The sequence below is a fragment of the Bos javanicus genome, chromosome 4, assembly GCF_032452875.1.
Source record: "Bos javanicus breed banteng chromosome 4, ARS-OSU_banteng_1.0, whole genome shotgun sequence".
Lineage (NCBI taxonomy): Eukaryota > Metazoa > Chordata > Mammalia > Artiodactyla > Bovidae > Bos > Bos javanicus.
Window position 1 is genome coordinate 38,318,960 of NC_083871.1, and position 20,596 is coordinate 38,339,555.

At 34.7% G+C, this 20,596-nt stretch overlaps 1 protein-coding gene across 1 annotated transcript in view; it reads left to right on the forward strand.

Annotated features, from left to right (window-relative positions):
• PCLO (piccolo presynaptic cytomatrix protein) overlaps nucleotides 1–20,596 on the forward strand; it is a 389,810-nt gene that overhangs the window by 308,307 nt on the left and 60,907 nt on the right. Inside the window, exons 14-17 of the mRNA XM_061413775.1 lie at nucleotides 1,731–1,781; nucleotides 5,791–5,915; nucleotides 8,656–8,682; nucleotides 19,661–19,754. Of these exons, the coding sequence (XP_061269759.1) occupies nucleotides 1,731–1,781; nucleotides 5,791–5,915; nucleotides 8,656–8,682; nucleotides 19,661–19,754 (297 nt within the window). The remainder of the gene's footprint in view (nucleotides 1–1,730; nucleotides 1,782–5,790; nucleotides 5,916–8,655; nucleotides 8,683–19,660; nucleotides 19,755–20,596) is intronic.

Genomic DNA, 20,596 nt, shown 5'->3' on the forward strand with positions numbered 1-20,596 from the left:
TTATATACTAAAATTATTTATCAGTGGGATATGTATGCCTGAAGGGACTGCAGAACTATTCAGATGGTGGAATTGGTTTGGACAGTGACACTTGCATTTCCTCTTCCACACTGATCACACTAATTTTCTTGCAGTACATTTTTTTTAATCACCACAGTCATCAAAAACCAGCTTCACAAGGGTATGACATCACTGAAAAGAAATACTTGTCTCTAATCTTAAACCATAACTACCTGGAGCTGATATGCCCACTGTACACAGATATTATTGTATCCTTGTGTGCCTTTATGAGTTCATTGCCACACCCCAGAACATTTAAAATTTGTCCATAAGTATATTCTCTGCACTGATTCTAGTTATGTTTGCATGATCATATTTCAAATGAGTTATAACTATCAAAATGAAATCAAAACAAAATACATTATCAATCATTACTTGGGGTTTTTTTCATCCTCTTTTTGACATTTTATCTCTAGTTATCCCTCAGCCTTGCTCATTGAGATTCATGGATATCTAGTTTTAGGAAACTTCCCATCTTTAATTGAGATAGAGTTTCAGGAACTTGTGTATTCCTTCTTTGTCTCGACTCCTTTGCTTTCCTTAAAAGTTAAACATAAAAGAATTAAGTAAACATAATTGTTCAATAACTAGCAGTTTATCCTTTGCAGCTAGAGCATAGTTTCAGTGTTAAATGGCCATTCACGTAAATGAGCTTTACTAATAAAGGATATATGGCTTAGAAAATTTAAACCCTTCTCTATAACTTTACCAATGATTACACATAATTTTTAATATTTCACAAAACAAGACCTGGAAGATAGCTGTCTTCTTTGATTGCTCTCATTTCTAGCATAAAATAATAAAAAAGTAGCAGAAACACACCTAAATATGATGAATTTTCCTTTTCCAGTTAATTATTATTATAAGGCCAATATGATGTGTATATAGGGATACAGGGCCTTTGCTGTCTCGTAGTAAGCTTGCCTCCATTTCAGTAAATGTCTCCCTACAGTGATGCCACATTGCCTGAAATTCTGTTGTAGATCTAGAGTCAGGGACATCATTCCTTTTTTTGTACAAATTTGTACATTCTACTGAAATGTAACAGATCAGTAATCAGTCATTTAATCAGCAGAGTGAATCACTTTATCAGATCACATTCTGAATGGTTTTTAAGGCTTTACTGACGTAAGAAAATTATTAAGGAAATGTGAACTTAGATCAAATGTTATGGACTTTTAATTAAAGGGGTATGAAATGCTAAAAAGTGTTTACCTGGGTGTCCCATTCTAGAAGAGAGTAGGACTGGACTGAGAACCCAGCAAAGGAATATAAGGTGGACTTTTATAACTTTTGGCCTCCTAGGCAGTCAAGTAAAAACAATATCTTTTTCATTTTCTTATAGACATTTAAAATCCATTAATACTTAAATTGAATACTTTCAACCAAAAGTTTCCATTTCTTAAGTAATTGAATGTACATTACTTCAGGTATAAAATTATAGTTTCAAAACAGGCTTCACACAATGAAAAAGAGATTTATGTATCTATAAAATTAAACATGTATTGAGAAGTGTAAGTAGACACTATAATCTGAAGCAACCAAATGGACAAAATGTGCTTTCCAGGCAGTGTGCTCTGACCAAACAGAACTTAACTCAAAGGGAAATTTAAGTGGTAAATCCTGTAAAGGGTTTATCCATTAATCTAATATATGTCTTAACATTGCAGCCTACTGATGCAGCAAAGGTTGTCTCTCATCCAATTACGGGGGAAATTCAGGTATGAATGCTTTTAAAAGATCATTATTATACCATCTTTTGTGGCTCTTTTTCCCACTGATCTATTGAGATTGTAAGCACTATTAGAACCTTAACTTTTCCTGTTTTATGACATAGGTAGGTATAAGTATTTTAATACGATATGTGTTTTATTAAATCTAATTATACCTCTGGAATTCTGTACTTTGAAATCTACCTAATACCTTAACAGTACCAATGTATTAAGTCTCATTTACTTTATAGTTGCTGAATGTGTTTCAAACATGACAGATTCTCCTGGAAATTTGAAGGTTTCTCATTGAGAGTACTCTTGCCTGGAAAATCCCATGGACGGAGGAGCCTGGTAGGCTGCAGTCCATGGGGTCAAGTCGGACACGACTGAGCGACTTCACTTTCACTTTTCACTTTCATGCGTTGGAGAAGGAAATGGCAACCCACTCCAGTGTTCTTGCCTGGAGAATCCCAGGGACAGGGGAGCCTGGTGGGCCGCCGTCTATGGGGTCACACAGAGTTGGACACGACTGAAGCAACCTAGCAGCAACAGCAGCATTGAGAGTTTCATGACTCTAATGCTGTCCTCTTTTCTTCCTCTGGTCAACAATTGCTAAATAATTGCTGAACAGTTACTCTAGAGCAGTGTTTTTCATACTGGAGATCATAACCAATCTGTAATTTATCAAATTAATTGAGAGGATTTTGACCAGGAAGATAGAAGAAAATAGTTTAAATCATTATTTTTTTTTTTTTAGCTCTGTGTGCATGTTTCTGTGTTTATATATTGCATCATAAATGGGCAGATTCAGAAAAGTTAGAAAAATGATACTTTAGATAATACTAAAAAGTAATTTAGGGTAGGTAAGAAATGTCATGTGAAAAGAATTAACAAAATAGAAAATAATAGCTATTTGAAGATAGTACATTTTCGATAAGAGAAAAGAACAGTGAGTCTTAGTTGCATCCACAGTACATTTTCACAAAGGATAACAGAGATTTGAAGTAATTTGAGGATAAGCATAGAAAAAGGAGAAGTGTTTTCCTGGAAGAAGAAATGGTACAAGGAACAATTCTGCTGCCAGAGGGTAATGAAAGGAACAGATCTGCTCTGCTGCAGGAAAATGTTCCTGTAGAGATAAGTTAAGACTAAATTAAAAGAACCTTGAACAGAACCCGAAGGATGTTAGCCACAACATAATAGAGGGATCAGGAAATATTTTAGAGTGAGGGACAGGCTAAATGAAACAAATATGTCGTAGAAATTCATAGAGCCACAGCCTCTAGGAAGTATTATAAAGAGGAGGACACAAAGACAAAGAAATCAATTGTCATCCGGGCATACCCGGATTGAAGCAGAGTGGAGAGTGAGAGTGGAAATGAAGAAAAAGCACAGAACATGGGCACCCTAATAAGAAGGACCCAGCAGGATGGAACTGAAATCACCAATGTGCTCTCAATCTTGCTGTCTCACTGCTATTTCTCACTTCTAGAAAGCCAAAGGTGATCTCTTTTAATTTCACATGCAGCAAAGAAAATGCTAGATACTCTGATTCATAATATCTCTTTCTTTGTCTCATTTTTTTAATTTTTTGCTCAAGGGCCAACATGTGCTGTGTTTCTTTTTGGCTTGTTATAATTTGTTTTTTACTGAAAGGTTTATTTTCTAAAACCATTTTATTTTGAATTGGGGTATAGCTGATTAACAAACAATATTGTGATAGTTTCAGGTGAACAGCACAGGCACTCAGCCATATATATATATGTATACATACATGCATATATATCTACTCTCCGCTAAGCCCCCTCCCATCCAGGCTGCCACATGACATTGAGCAGAGTTCCATATGCTGCACAGGATGTCCTTGTTGGTTATCCATTTTAAATATAGCGATGTGTACACATCCACCACAAATTCCCTAACTATTCCTTCTCCTTCACCCTTCCCCCCTGTCCCCCACCAACAACTGTAAGTTCATTGTCTGTCTGTGAGTCTATTTCTGTTTTGTAAGTAAATTCATTTGTTTTGTTCTTATTTTCTTTTCACTTCAGTGGTAATATTTAATTTTACAGTAGAACTTTGCTCTAATATTTTCAACTCCCAGGATATTTGCTTTGCTTTCCTTTCCTTTTTCTTTTTTTTTGGGGGGGGTGAGGGGCGAGGGGCAGCAAGGGGAGATACTTCCTTATGACAGTGATTTCATTTTTTAATATTTTATCTTCTGTCTTTTTAGCAAAGCCTTATTCCAGATGAAACCTTGTGTAAACACTCAAACAGTGAATTGCCAGAATGGAATTTGTCTGGTTAAGGGGTACTGGGGGCATCTCATTTTCTCTCACATGTAACATCTGAGCAACTCTAAGTGTTCTCTAAGGCACCAGATTTACAGAGTACGCTTTGGAAAGCACTCTCTTAGAGTATCCTGCAAATTTCTATTTCAATAAGAAATGATTTTGCTGCCTCACCAGTTAAAAATGGACTTTTAGGCCAGCAGAGAAAGGAAAAAAAGGGGGAAATTTTCTCCGTAAAGATTTGGAAGCTGTTCTAAACCTCAGTGAAATTAATTGCAGAATAATTCCTGTATTTTAGTACTCCATTAAAACACAGTTACTGCAGTCCTAGACTTCTTATTTCTCCTCTTCCTTCATGGCTCTGTGTTTCATGTTTCATATTGTTTTCATGGTGGTCAGTGAGACTCTGGAGCTTTCTGTACTGAGAAAAGTGAACAAAGATTGCTTTTCTGCCACAAAACGTAATCAGATCAAAATTATGCTGAAATCAGTAGATCGTTTTAATATTAAATTTTAAATGAAGGCTGACTCATCTAAGTTATTCCATTTTCAACATAAATATAGCATATCTGTTTTGCATGATTATGGAAAGTACATTCATTTTTTATTTATGGTTTTTCCTTTTCAAAGTATAGATTTCTTCCTTTCTGTTAGGGCTCCCTTGGTGGCTCAGGCAGTAAAGAATCGACCTGCAATGCAGGAGGCCTGGGTTCGAGTTCTGGGTTGGCTAGATCCCTTGGAGAAGGGAATGGCTACCCTCTCCAGTATTCTTGCCTGGGAAATCCCATGACAGAGGAGCCTGGTCGACTACAGTCCATAGGGTCTGCACAATCCGTGGGGTCACAAAGAGTCGGACACAACTGAGCAACTAACACTTTCACTTTCCTTTCTGTTATTTGATAAATTGAAACAGCATCAAACAGAATTGTCCTATTCTAAATGATGCCAAAGGAATTTTTCATTTTTAAAGGAGAAAAATTGGTTAATTCAATTATTTTGAATAATGCTGGCTTCTTAAAATTTAGTTTGAATGGTAAGTCTTTTACTATTCAATGACAACTTTTCAACAGCCGTTAGACATCTATGAGACAGTGCCTCTTCTTCTCTCTTCAGTTTCTGAGATTAAAGAACAGTTGTATTTTATTATCTTAACCTCACTCTGTTAAGAAAGCAGGCACAAAAAGAAAAGCTACAGGTTTATCAGCTAGTGTACTATAGAAAGAGATCAAATTGCACATTCTTAAATATCCTGACAATTCAGTACTAAAGTATTTGTGTTTAAACAATGATTCTACCCACTGTTAACTATTTGATGAAATGCAAAAGAGATTTTCTATTAAATTTATCAATTAGTTAATTTATTTTCAAAATTCTGGGAACTGTATTTATGAACATTAACATTTCTGATTTTGCTAACAGTGGAAATTTTGTTTAAAAATGTAACTAGCATTCCCTGTGTTATTTTCCTTCTAAATGAATTTTAGACAGGCCAGAACTTTCACAGTGGAAAGAATGAACAGCACATTTACTAGTAATTAATGTGTGCCTGGGAGCTCCCAATTAAATTAGACATTAACTGGTCTGTTCAGTTTCAAATAAAATGAAAGTGACAGTTAATGCTTCTTATGAGAATTTTTTTAAATACTGGCAAAATATTGAACGATAATGTATTATATGCTTTTTTAAAAACAAAATAATGTTCATGGAATATTTGCTGTTCCTTTAAGCTTCAAATCAACTATGATCTTGGAAATCTCATAATACATATTCTCCAAGCAAGAAACCTAGTCCCTCGAGACAACAATGGTTATTCAGACCCCTTTGTTAAAGTGTACCTTCTTCCAGGGCGAGGGTAAGTAAAGAAGTGATGTCTTCGAAGTATCATAAATATTGCCATATGATTTTTTTTTAAATAGTGATAATGTCTTCTAATCTCTAAAGAGCTTTATATCTTTTTCTTAGTTTTATCTCTAATACATGTCATACTTATTTATTTCCAGTTAGTAAGCAAGGTGGAATTAAAAATTTATAATTAAGCCTTAATGGGTTTTTGGAGATTCATGATCATAACAAAAGCTGCTTGGATAAGAACGTATTAGTATGTTAGTTCTAGAAACTTCTTCTGCTATGACCAGTCAGGTAGACTATGAAATCATTTCAGGAATTGTCTGTGGCAGATTTAAAGAATTAGTTTACCTTTCAAAATGTATTTGTGAAACCAGTGTTCAAGGACTCACCAGTTACTCTTTTATCTTATAGGACATGTGTATTATTCAATAATTAAATGCTCATTAAATAACTTGATGGATCATTATTTACATGCATATTTTCAAATCACTGTTCTAAAATTATAAAATAAAAAAATAAGAATAATATTTGAAATGTCAACTTTCATAGATAAATGAAAAAGATCTCTTTAAATCTCTTGTGTAATATATAAACTGTTTATATAAAGCAAGTACTCTTTAGAGATGTTTAATTTTCACATAATAAATGCAAATGGCTGTAATCTTATATATAAATCATAATTCAGGGATGGCTTCAAACCAGTAATTTGGACCCAACAGATCATTACCTTTTATGAAGAATTTATACTAGCCAAATCAGTATAATGGAACCATAAGTAATCAACAATTCGAGGTATAGTTAAAAAAATTAGGGGACGGTTATTGAAGACTCTGGTTTCATTTTTGCTGTGTTTTCATTTAATTTGAAGAGCAACATTTTAATGTAACTTTTTACTGGGAAATTTTCAGTCATTGGAAGTATAAGTAGAAAGAATAATATAATGATCCATCATGCACCCATTACTCAGCTTCAACAATTACCACTCTCTAGCCAATCATGTTTCATTTTCACCCTTGTACACTCCCTCCATGCAGATTATTTTAAAATAGATCTCAACTATTGTAACTTTTTTATGCAAATAGTATATATTTCTAAAAAAAAAAAACTTCAAAAGTAATTATAATACCACACATAGCCATAATAATTTTTAATTTTTAAATCTCTTATTTCCCCCAATTGCCTCCTAATATTTTCTTAGCCAGTTTGATGACCTAGTTGATATATATAAAATATTCTGCCCATCAACAACAGAATATGTATGTGTGTGTATATATATATATATATATATATATATATATATATATATGTATATATATACTTTTCAAGTGCATATGGAACATTAACCATCATAAACTATGTTGTGGGCCATAAAACAAAGCTCAAAAAATTTATAAACACTAAAATCATACAAAGTATGTTCTATAACTATATTTGGTCTGTTTGAACAGGATCTAAATTAGAGTTATACACTGCATTTGAGTGCTACTTACCAGTTGTCACAACTGTCAAATCATCAATTCTTAGAGATTCACTTTCCTTGTTGATATTGAAAGAGCCATGGTAGAGAGAGCCATAATTTTCAGTTGCTCAGGAAAATCAAATTAGATAATACTCAGAAAATAATTTGAAAATTGCCAAGTGATATATCTAATTCAGTATACAGCCCTTAATTTCATCCTACCCAACAATTTTATTTAGAAACTTAGAGTTGCTGGTATTGTTACTCTAGTTTTAATTCATAGACATTTCAAACTAGCCCTATAGAACAAGAAAGGGGACTTTCTATGTTAGTTTTTATCTTTATGTAGTAGTATAACTGCAATGTTTCTACTCTTTTGAAATATAGTTGATTTTCAATGTTGCATTCGTTTCTGTATACAGCAAACTGATTTAATTCAAGATACTGAGTATAGTTTCTGTGCATTACAGTAGAATTTGCTGTTTATCTGTTTTGTATGTAGTAGTCTGTAACTGCTAATCTCAAACTCCTAATTTATCCCTCCTCCTCGAGTACTTTATTTTTTAGCATGAATATAACAAACTGATAACTGCATTCTGCCTTTTATTTGGGTCATTTGACCGTTAGTGTTATTTAATGACAGTATAAGAGGAAATCACTGCCAAGGCTATATCTCTAATCAGCATTTGCTAATGAGTGAAAATAGACACTCTCTTTTAATTTTCTATCTTCTTTAATACCCTAGAGTGTCACTTTTTATACTATAAAAGAGTGGTTATCTTTTATTTGTTACAGGATATGTTTTAATCCTATTGCAATCCCATTGCAAACTTGAATAACTGGAAAGGTCAGACAGATGGCATGAATATGGCAGTCCATTCCAGAGTGGGTAACAGAAAGATGGGTGGGAACTATAATGAAATGAAGAGTGAGGTTCCCACCGAAAGCTATCCCCATGCAATTTATCAAACAAAATATGCCTTCTAGATGGGATTTGACCAAAAAGCACGCTAGTATGCCATTCCTATTCAATTCCTAGCCCTTTCTTTAAATTACTCCTAATTACTATAATGACCAAGACCTTGGAATGTATTATACTTGGGAAGCATTATTTTCACCTTGGTTCAACGATTATTTTCTACCTCATGTTGTTTGTGTATTATGGTGCAGCTCCTTTAGTTTTTATTCTCACATTTTCTTCCTTACTTCTGTTCCTAACTTTTTTCTTCCTGTCTTTCCTACTTTTCTGCTGTATCCTTCATTCTCGATCTTGGAATCAATGCAGTCAAGTCATGGTTGTCCAGAATGCAAGGTAGAGTTGGTTCTCTTTCAGTGTCACACTTTGCTGAAATGTCTAGAGTTCTTTTTTTTTTTTTTGCCTTTCATGTACATTTACCTGCAGTTATAATTTTTATTTTTCTGTATGTTGCTATCAATTGAATTAGGCTAATAGCAGACTGTTCTGATCACATCATTACTAAATATGTTTAGCAGATATGTGCAGAAGAGGATAGAAAAGTAGAAAATAGTAAAAACATAGAAAAGTATGATAAAGAAATATCATTCTGAAATTAGATATAACTAAAGTTTTTGTTTATAATTTGCTAAAATTCATTTAGCTTCTCATGCAGTAATCATGGCTTAGGTCCTTCTGAGTCTTCTATGACAAATTAAAAAAATATATACTCATTTTTCAGAAGAAATTAATTGGCCTTCTGGATGACCAGTACTACGTATATATCCCATCTTAAACATGAGAGTTGTCTCATTTTTTATCCTCACTTAGACCCACTCCAGTGTTCTTGCCTGGAGAATCCCAGGGGCAGGACAGCCTGGTGGGGTGCCGTCTATGGGGTCACACAGAGTCGGACACGACTGAAGTGACTTAGCAGCAGCAGCAGCAGATCTGATGATGAAACACTTCCATGCTTTTAGACCTTATGTACCGCAAAATTATTGCTGTGCAATTTAGGATGCCATAATCTTCCTGTTCCAGCATGAGAACAACCTCCTTTGTCTATTTTCTGCTAGAGGGTGTTAAATCAGTATATTGTTAGTTAAGGGGTTTTCTTAATATATAGCCAAAAGCACTTTTTGCACACCTCATTGCATATAAATTGAATGTGTTATTTAGTTGGGGAGGTGAATCGTGTACCATCTGTAGCAACACAGTGATGGGAATTTTAATCCCACCCAGAATTTTAATGGTACAGGATTTTTGTCTTTGATAATAAAATTCAACATCTTTAATAAACCTGACAAACTGTTGGGCAAAACAGGCAGTTTCTAATTTGTAAGAGCTTAAATATTTAAATATTTCAAAGAGCAGTATTAGCCACTACAACCTTTCTGGTGCCCAGAAGCTATTTCCTTGCAGCCACATAATTATGGCTACCAGAAAATTTGAAACTGAGAAAGGTCACTTGTTATGACTGGCTTTCTCTTCTCAGGCATCATCCAGACCTCTCAGACTGATAGGCAAAATGAGTTTTGTTTCAAAGGGATCAGGTCATTCAGAACAGACATTATCAGTCCCTTTATTCAGAAGCTTTCTCTCTTTTATCAGGAGAAACTAGAGGGAAATTGTCAGAATGACAGTGCTTGTCTATATTTAATTTAGAAGAGAACATGTTTTTTGTAAATGTAAATAATAGTCAAAATGATCTGAGATGTGCTGGATTACAGTATAGAAGATCTAGAAGTCCCTTAGTCATATCTTTCATATTGAAGTTATTTTCATCATGTCTTCTAGAACTGTCAGTGTGAAAAGGAATTATACTGATAAAGTATTGACATTGTAAGTTAGACTGAAGAGGCCAATGAGTAAAGTCCTTAAGAGCTTGAGTTTGAATTTCAGCCCTACCACTTCGAAGTTGTGAGGTTTCTCTAAAACTATGTCCTCTTCTACCTAGGAATCTTAATAGCCCCCTCCCAGGATTTTTGTCATACACATGAAGAATGTACCAAAAATGATAAGCATAATGTCAGGCACATAATAAGCTCTCAATAAATGGCAGTTGCTATTATTTATAGAGATGTATAATAAATTTCATGTTGCCAGTGGTCACTTAACCCTGCAACAGAAAAGAGATATAGAATGCTTTGGCTACTGAATTATACAAAATTATTTAACAACACTAGAAAATCAGGCAATTTTTCTTCAGTAATAAGTATAATACATCCTTAATGATTAAAAAAAAATTTTAATGTCCTGTTAACTAAAAGAATTTCACTGGTCTGGTTTTCTTGTCTCCTTTCATTTCCTCTTCTCATCCTTTGAATAAGATGTTCATAAGCTCTGATAGCCCAGATATCAGCCAAGATGAGGTGAAAGACAGACAATAGCCTAGAGTCCATTAACTCAATACTTGTGCCTAGATAGTTAAGAAATGAAAATGAGCATATCTGAAGGATTTCGTTCTGCTTTCTTGCATTACACTGCTAGACAAAGTGCAGATTTTTTTTTCCCACTGATGAGATTTTGCTATAATTGAAGCTTATTTTCACTATTCTGGTACCTGGAAGCCCAGTTCCTGGCTGGACTTTCTCTAAACACCCTTGTTAGCATCTCAAACTATTTCCTCTGGAACGAATGTGAAACAGGTATACATGTTGTATATATTTACAATTTGAAGGCCAAAACTTCTTTTATTTCAGTAGATTTTAAAGAAAAAAAGAAGTACAAACATGTTTTAAGGATCCATTCAATAAACATTTATTTAGCAGAAACTACTCCAAACTCTTTGCTGGGGTTGGAATTGAGAACACAGCCATAGTCTCAGACCTCAGGGAGCACAATCAAGTGACAAGTCATATATACGTTCTTTCACACAGAGAAACAGAGCTTGTAAAATGGGATATGCTCTGTGCTTCTTTCTAAATTAAAGGCAATATCCTCAGAGGAGTAAGTTTGAAGAAAACTTGGCTGGTAAAGAATCTGCCTGCAACGCAGGAGACCCTAGTTTAATTCCTGGGTCAGAAAGATCTGCTGAAGAAGGGATAGGCTATCTACTCCAGTATTCTTAGGCTTCCCTGTGGCTCAGCTGGTAAAGAATCTGCCTGCAATGCGGGAGACCTGGGTTCAATCCCTGAGTTGAGAAGATCCCCTGGAGAAGGGAAGGGGTACCCACTCCACTATTCTGGCCTGGAGAATTTCATCGACTGTATAGTCCATGGGGTAAAGAGTAGGACACGACTGAGTGACTTTCACTTCACTATATGTGTGTGTGTGTGTATGTGTTTATGTATGTATATGTGTATATTTATGTGTATATATATATGACTCATTATATATTTTTCAGTAAAGAAATATGTATATATTTTTCCAATCAAGAGAAAGCAAATGAAGACCTTCAATATTTTATATAATTCTATGAGGGTTAAATATAAATAAGCCATTATATTCCATTCTTCTTTCTCAATTTTTTTTAATTAAAGAGAAACTCAGAGAACTGTTTTATTCTGCTGGTTTAGAAGAAAATAATTAAATTTTAAGTATATTTCCTGTCAGCCTTAAAATCATACCTTAAAATCAGCCTTAAAATTGACCATAACAATAAAAATCAAAGAAAAAAGAAATTAGTCAAAACTTCAAGGAAACAAAGGTTTAGCTTTTTTGATAAGCACCATGTCCCATCTTCACTAATTGGCTTTTTATTTTCACTTATTAAAAAAAGTCTCTGATTATTAGATATGATTTACTTATCCTAAAATAATATTATTTCAGCCTTCCCATTAGAGACCGTAGTGTGTTTATTAGACAAGGTAGGAAAGAAAAATGAGCTCCACTTTTTTCTCCACCTGGATTTCTGCTCACATTCAAGAATTCTGCTTACCTGGCCACCTTCAACTTGTAAATCCACAGATTTTGATATGGTGCTGAGAACTGTGGAGTTTCCAATTGTGTAAAGTCAGAACATAGTCCATTGGCATTTTGCCCAAATAGTCAGTACATGGTAGCTCTAAGACGAGGGTCAATGAAGGCAAAGCTTTGTGTGGCCCTTGTGGCCTTCTCTGCACGTCAGCAAATTCAAGTTTGAAAAGATTGCAAAGGATTTCATTTGCATTTACACCAGTCAACCTGGGCTGGTAGAGGCAAGATCAGGAGTAAGGTGTGTTTACCTTCATTAACCCTAAAGGCAAAGGATACAAACTGGAGAGTCGAACTTATATTGTCTAGTAAATTAAACATCTAAATTTTTCCCAACTAATTGGGGTTATATCTGATTGTATCTGGACAAAAGTTAATATTTATACTAATTATCCTTAGTTCCACAACACTGTCTTACAACATACCATTCATTATTTCCCTAAGCAACTCTAAAACTGTCCTGATTTTCAGTATGTGTCTATATATACATGCTGTAAATAATTTATGTTGTATATGTATAAATATATATTTAATTTGAGGTGTATAATTTTAGATTTTAAAATAAGACAAACTAGACACTTCAGCTAATGAAAAATTAAGAAAATTGATAGATTAGTCACATTTTATGATGGGCTTAATTAACTGAGTTCATATAGCCCATGTTCAAGAGCAAGAAATCAGTTTCCTTGTTATTGAAACCTTGTCCTATGAATTAATAACTGCAGCCTTACCTGCTTGCCTTAATTCCTCTGAGCTTCAGTTCTTATCAGCTATAAAATAAGATAATAAATAATACCTGACTCACAGAGTTGCTTTGAGGATTAAATAATTTAACACATGAAAAGCACTTACACTCTGCCTGTGAAAAAGCCTTTCATTAATGTTAGCTGTTATTATTTTAATGTGCTGACTTTACAAAGTGTTTCTCATGATATAATGGTGTGTCAATACAATTAAAAGTTTTGCAGTTGTACATTTTTATAGAGCATAGTTCCTGACACAAAGTTGGCATTCAGTAATTTTGCTAGATATTGGTGAAAGAATTACTAAAATATACATGTGAAATGTTATTACAATTGTTAATATTTATAAATAAAGGAAAAATGGTGACTAATATATCTTTTGAAGACATTTCAATAGTTTTGGCTTTAAATATATGTTGGCATATCTAGAATTTTAGTAAAAATACATGAGTTTGCATTTGACATTAGTTTCCATCTTCAATCTTATTTTAAAATGATATGCTTTCAGTTGTTCAGGATTTGAAAAAAATAACATTTTTACCACTGTTCACTGTATTATGAATCTTATCCCTAATATGTTTTTTCCCATGATCTCACATTATGATAATTAAGTCCAAAACAGAAACTTTAAAACTCATACTATAATGTGCTTTTTTTTAATTCTACTAGAGAACTAGCCATGAATTCTAAAGTAGCAACCAAAGTTGACTATTAACTGAAAAGTGATCATACTCATTCTTATTATATCACCCTTAATTTAAAAAGCAAAATCATAAAATATAAAAGGATGTAATTTGCTAAAATAATTTTTGATTTTTGTTATAAAATATTTTAAACTTACTGAATATTATAGAAAATACTGTCACAAGTACTTATGTTCTTGATATCCAGTTTTATCAAATCTTGATATTTTGCTATATTGGCTTCAGGTTTTTTTTTAATAAAAAGTATATTATAGCTACCCCTGAAGCCCTCTGAAACCATTCCCCTATTTTTCTGAGATAACCACTAAATACAGTGTAACATCCATAAATCCCATGCTGTCTTACGATATTAACATGTTTGTCATACATATATACATATAGATGTAAATAATTTATAGTATTATTTCATGTGATTTCAATTTATATCTTGATAACCTACTCTAGGTTTTCTTCTAAAAATTATTTGCTAAAGATTTTTTTTTAATATTTATATATGTTGATATATAAGGTGTTTTCATTCAATTTAACTGCTGCTTAAATTTCATTGAATGAATATATTATAATGCCTGTATTTCCTATCTTATTCACATACTATTAGAAACAATATTGCAATGAATGTTCTTGAACAATTCTTTAGGTACATGTGGGAGAATTCTCTAGAGTAAAATTGGAATAAGTCAAAGTGGAACTTTCTGAATACTTGGGTATATAAACTTCACTAGACAGATTTATCTAAAACATATACATAAAAATTGGAAGGAATGATGCTAAAGCTGAAACTCCAGTGCTTTGGCCACCTCATACGAAGAGTTGACCCATTGGAAAAGACTCATGCTGGGAGGGATTGGGGGCAGGAGAAGAAGGGGTCGACAGAGGATGAGATGGCTGGATGGCATCACTGACTCAATGGATGTGAGTCTGAGTGAACTCCGGGAGTTGGTGATGGACAGGGAGGCCTGGCGTGCTGCAATTCATGGGGTCGCAAAGAGTCGGACACGACTGAGCGACTGAACTGAACTGAACTGAACTGATACATAAAAATATATACTTTCTGTCCACAGTCTATGAAAGTTCGTGTGTCTTTGAATCATTGCCTATTCATTTCCCCAGAATTCTTTGCACTTTATGCTGAATGACAAAATTGTCACATCGTGTTCTTATTTTTGAATATTCAAATAGGTTGGTTAAAAATGAGAACAGTACTGCTTCATTTCTTAAATTGAATTCAGTTCACAGTGGCTGAAATGTAAAGTCTTTGGAGACATAAACTAGTTGGTTCTCAATCTTGACAACACATTAGATTTACTCATGTCATTTTAAAAATTCTGATGCTCAAGCCTCACTCCAGGACTATTAAATAAGACTCTCATAAAGGGTAAAGGGAAGGGAGATGTGGATGCATATTGTTTGCACCACCCCCCACAGTTGGAACACAGATCCCAGAGTGATTCTAACAGGCAATCAGTGTTGGAGATTATTGCCCTTGTATATGTGATAAGAAAGAGAATAAAGCCAGAGGAAGAAAAAAGATATTTAGCTATAGTTCAGTTCAGTCGCTCAGTCATGTCTGACTCTTTGCGACCTCATGAACCGCAGCACACCAGGCCTCCCTGTCCATCACCAACTCCTGGAGTTCACCCAGACTCATGTCCATCGAGTCAGTGATGCCATCCAACCATCTCATCCTCTGTCGTCCCCTTCTTCTCCTGCCCTCAATCCCTCCCAGCATCAGAGTCTTTTCCAATGAGTCAACTCTTCACATGAGGTGGCCAAAGTACTGGAGTTTCAGCTTTAGCATCATTCCTTCCAAAGAAATCCCAGGGATGATCTCCTTCAGAATGGACTGGTTGGATCTCCTTGCAGTCCAAGGGACTCTCAAGAGTCTTCTCCAGCACCACAGTTCAGAAGCATCAATTCTTTGGTGCTCAGCCTTCTTCACAGTCCAACTCTCACATCCATACATGACCACAGGAAAAAACATAGCCTTGACTAGATGAACCTTTGTTGGCAAAGTAATGTCTCTGCTTTTGAACATGCTGTCTAGATTGGTCATAACTTTTCTTCCAACGAGTAAGCGTCTTTTAATTTCATGGCTGCAGTCACCATCTGAAGTGATTTTGGAGCCCAGAAAAATAAAGTCAGCCACTGTTTCCACTGTTTCCCCATCTATTTGCCATGAAGTAATGGGACCAGATGCCATGATCTTAGTTTTCTGAATGTTGAGCTTTGGCTGTAAGATATATCTCTAAAAGTGAGTGGTGAAATGGAGTTGACTCTCAATATTTTTATCTAGAATGAATAAACTAGTGTTGGGGGAACAATAGTAGAGATTCCAGAATTTAGCAAGGCTTGAGGCCATTAATATAACAAGAGTTAGTCTGTTGTCCATTGCTGGGAATAGAACTGCAGATCCAGGATGAAGATCCACTACTTTCAGGGAACGGCAATTTATGAATTCCAGGCACAGGAAAGGACCCCAGACAAATATTATGTTGGTGCAAAAGTAATTGCAGTTTTTGCATTGTTGAAATTTGCCATCTGATATTGGAATACATTCTGAATAAATATGGTTGTTCTCACACACTAGTAAAGTAATGCTCAAAATTCTTCAAGCCAGGCTTCAGCAATATGTGAACTGTGAACTTCCTGATGTTCAAGCTGGTTTTAGAAAAGGCAGAGGAACCAGAGATCAAATTGCCAACATCCACTGGATCATGGAAAAAGCAAGAGAGTTCCAGAAAAACATCTATTTCTGCTTTATTGACTATGCCAAAGCCTTTGACTGTGTGGATCACAATAAACTGTGGAACATTCTGAAAGAGATGGGAATACCAGACCATCTGATCTGCCTCTGGAGAAATTTGTATGCAGGTCAGGAAGCAACAGTTAGAACTGGACATGGAACAACAGACTAGTTCCAAATAGGAAAAGGAGTACGTCCAGGCTGTATATTGTCACCCTGTTTATTTAACTTATATGCAGAGTACATCATGAGAAAAGCTGGACTGGAAGAAACACAAGCTGGAATCAAGATTGCTGGGAGAAATATCAATCACCTCAGATATGCAGATGACACCACCCTTATGGCAGAAAGTGAAGACGAACTACAAAGCCTCTTGATGAAAGTGAAAGTGGAGAGTGAAAAAGTTGGCTTAAAGCTCAGCATTCAGAAAACAAAGATCATGGCATCCAGTCCCATCACTTCATGGGAAATAGATGGGGAAACAGTGGAAACAGTGTCAGACTTTATTTTTCTGGGCTCCAAAATCACTGCAGATGGTGACTGCAGCCATGAAGTTAAAAGACGCTTACTTCTTGGAAGGAAAGTTATGAACAACCTAGATAACGTATTCAAAAGCAGAGACAGTACTTTGTCAACAAAGGTTTGTCTAGTCAAGGCTATGGTTTTTCCTGTGGTCATGTATGGATGTGAGAGTTGGACTGTGAAGAAGGCTGAGCACCAAAGAATTGATGCTTTTGAACTGTGGTGTTGGAGAAGACTCTTGAGAGTCCCTTGGACTGCAAGGAGATCCAACCAGTCCATTCTGAAGGAGATCATCCCTGGGATTTCTTTGGAAGGAATGATGCTAAAGCTGAAACTCCAGTACTTTGGCCACTTCATGCGAAGAGTTGACTCATTGGAAAAGACTCTGATGCTGGGAGGGATTGGGTGCAGGAGAAGAAGGGGACGACAGAGGATGAGATGGCTGGATGGCATCACTGACTCGATGGACGTGAGTGTGAGTGAACTCCGGGAGTTGGTGATGGACATGGAGGCCTGGTGTGCTGCAATTCATGGGGTCGCAAAGAGTCGAACACGACTGAGAGACTGATCTGATGTTATTTGATCTGATACATCATTTTAATGCACACTTCTCACTTAATGTTTTTTGCTAATGACTTATTACTTGCTGTCTATATTCATTTTATAGACATTGAAATGATGTTAGACAAAAAGCAAATTCAAGCAATTTTCTTATTTGAGTTCAAAATGGGTCATAAAGTAGCAAAGACAACTCACGAAATCAACAATACATTTGGCCCAGGAACTGCTAGTGAACATATTGTACAGCGGTGGTTCAAGAAGTTGTGCAAGGAGACGAGAGCCTTGAAGATGAGCATAGTGGCCAGCCATCAGAAGTTGACATCGACCAACTGAGAGCATCATCAAAGCTGATCTTCTTACTGCTACACAGAATGTTGCCAAAGAACTCAGGGTCAACCATTCTATGGTCATTCAGTATTTGAAGCAAATTAGAAAGATGAAAAAGCTTAAAAAGTGGGTTCCTCATGAGCTGGCCAGAAATCAAAAAATCACCATTTTGAAGTGTCATCTTCTCTTGTACTCATTTCAGGAGCACATATATTATAAATAGAAATGTCTTCTTCTCTTATTCCACACAACAAACCATTTCTTAATTGGATTGTGATGTGCAACAAAAAGTGGATTGTACATGACAATCGTCAATGACCAGCTTAGTGACTGGACCAAGAAGAAGCTCTAAACACTTCCCAAAGCCAAATTTGCACTAAACAAAGGTCATGGTCACTGTTCGGTGGTCTGCTGCTGATCGACTGCCCCTTTCTGAACCCCAATGAAACCATTACATCTGAGAAGTATGCTTAGTTAAATCGATGAGATGCACCAAAAGCTGCAATGCCTGCAGCCGACATTGGTCAACAGAAAGGGCCCAATTCTCTGCCACAATGCCCAACAGCATGTTGCACAACCAACATTTAAAAAATTGAACAAATTGAGCTACAAAGTTTTGCCTCATATTCCATATTCACCTGACCTCTCACCAACTGACTACCACTTCTCAAGCATCTTGACAAGTTTTTGCAGGGGAAATTCTTCTACAATCAGCAGGAGGAGAAAATGTTTTCCAAGAGTTCATCAAATTCCAAAGCATGGATTTTTATGCTACAGGAATAAACAAACTTCTCGGTGGCAAAAGTGTGTTGATTGTAATGGTTCCTATTTTGATTAATAAAGATGTATTTGAGCCTACTGATAATTATTTAGAATTCATAGTCCAAAGCCATAATTACATTTGTACCAACATAATAGGTTTATTTTCCAGGCAAAAAATTAGGGAAAAGCCAGTGAATGTTAGAGAAAGGTTTGGTCTGTGTGGGTGCCATTGGCTCATAGCAAATAGCAGTGATTCCAACTTCATTGATTGATGCTCAGTATAGATGTTTTGTCAAACTTAATTAAAATAAGTTTTAAAAATACTCATGTTTAAACATGTAAAATATAAGCTTCTAACTGTTGATCAGAGGGCATGGAAGAGTCAAGGACAAACTCAAATGCCCCAAGTTATAATGAATAAAGAAAAGTTTTGATTTGGTTTATCATTTATAACAAGGTATTGACAGAAACCAAGAATTTATATTTAATTAGGATTGTTTCATAACTATATTACTGTTTTACTAAAAGTGTCAGAATATACTATAAATATAACAAATGTTCATGAGATCTCAGCTATAGCAACTGCCATTTTTCATCCTTTCCTCAGTCAATACAGTTATTATAGTTTTTTATGGAAAAAAATTGAAAAACCATTTGGCTTTGCTGACATGATCAGTTGCAAAACTATTGGAAAGTTAAATACAAAATTATTATTTATGGGATAAGAATATATTGACATTACTGTATACTTCATGTAATTATCTCAAACATTCAGGAGAGATTAAGATTTCTAAAATTATATCACAGTTAGAACACCAAAAAGCTTTTCTTTAAAAAAATTTACCTTAGGGAAAATAAAACTAAAGTATTCCAAGATATTTTTAAATTGTTATTGTGCATTCAACTTAAGATATGGTTTAAGACATCAGTATGATGAGATGATTATATAGTGATTCACAACAAAGTACCTTTAAAAGTCTGCATGCCCTTCAGGTTGACTATGAAGTCATCAGTCAAGGTGAATAATCAAGATAACTTTTTCTTTTCTTCCAATTCAGTGCTGAGTACAAGAGAAGGACTAAATACGTTCAGAAAAGTCTTAATCCTGAGTGGAATCAAACAGTGATTTATAAAAGTATCTCCATGGAACAGGTATGCAGCTATTATTTTCTATATGACAGATTTAGGCTAATATAAAAACAGTGATGATAAAATTATTGAAAGAATGTGATTTATATCAATTTTTCTATATAAACAACAACAACAACAAAAATAGGTAAAGTACATATAAGAAATGTAGCCATAAAAGGAACTGAGTGCAGTTCAAAGAACGGTGAAAGAAAATGTGCACATTTTGGCAAAACAGCTAAAAAAATAAACACAGTAAATAAGATTGGTAAAACATTTTCCATTGATTATTTCAAAATGAAATATTTAAGTAGAATGGGCTCTATTATATTTTGAGGGAAAATATTTCCAGCTAGGCACATCATGACATTTATAAACAGTATAGAGATACAAAAGAACTGGACACACTGAAATGAATTATCCCATCAGGCAACATTTTGGAGATCGTCTTTTCTCTAAATTGAGGCTTAATAAGGATCTGGCATTGTGGAACTGAATTGTACAAAAGAAAGCATGAAGAAAACTAATGTAAAGGGTTATCACCAGAAACAGAATGACTCTAGGCAAAACTACATCAATATGTTTGTGAAAATCTTCATAACTATGCATGATTTACAGAAAATAACTGATGGTTTATAAGGATGAATTAAGAGAGAAAAGAATACAAATAAAATAGAAGACATCCATGGAAACAATTTACAAATGAGTTGTCTTTCAAAGTGGGATTTCTAATTTATCCTCTGGAAGATTTCTAATTTGACTGTGAAATTGAAGCTGGATATCAATTATAATCTGGGTTCTTGAGTTGAAAATAAGTCAAATTCACCTGCAAAAATAAGATAATGCTACTAATGTGTTTTGGCAAT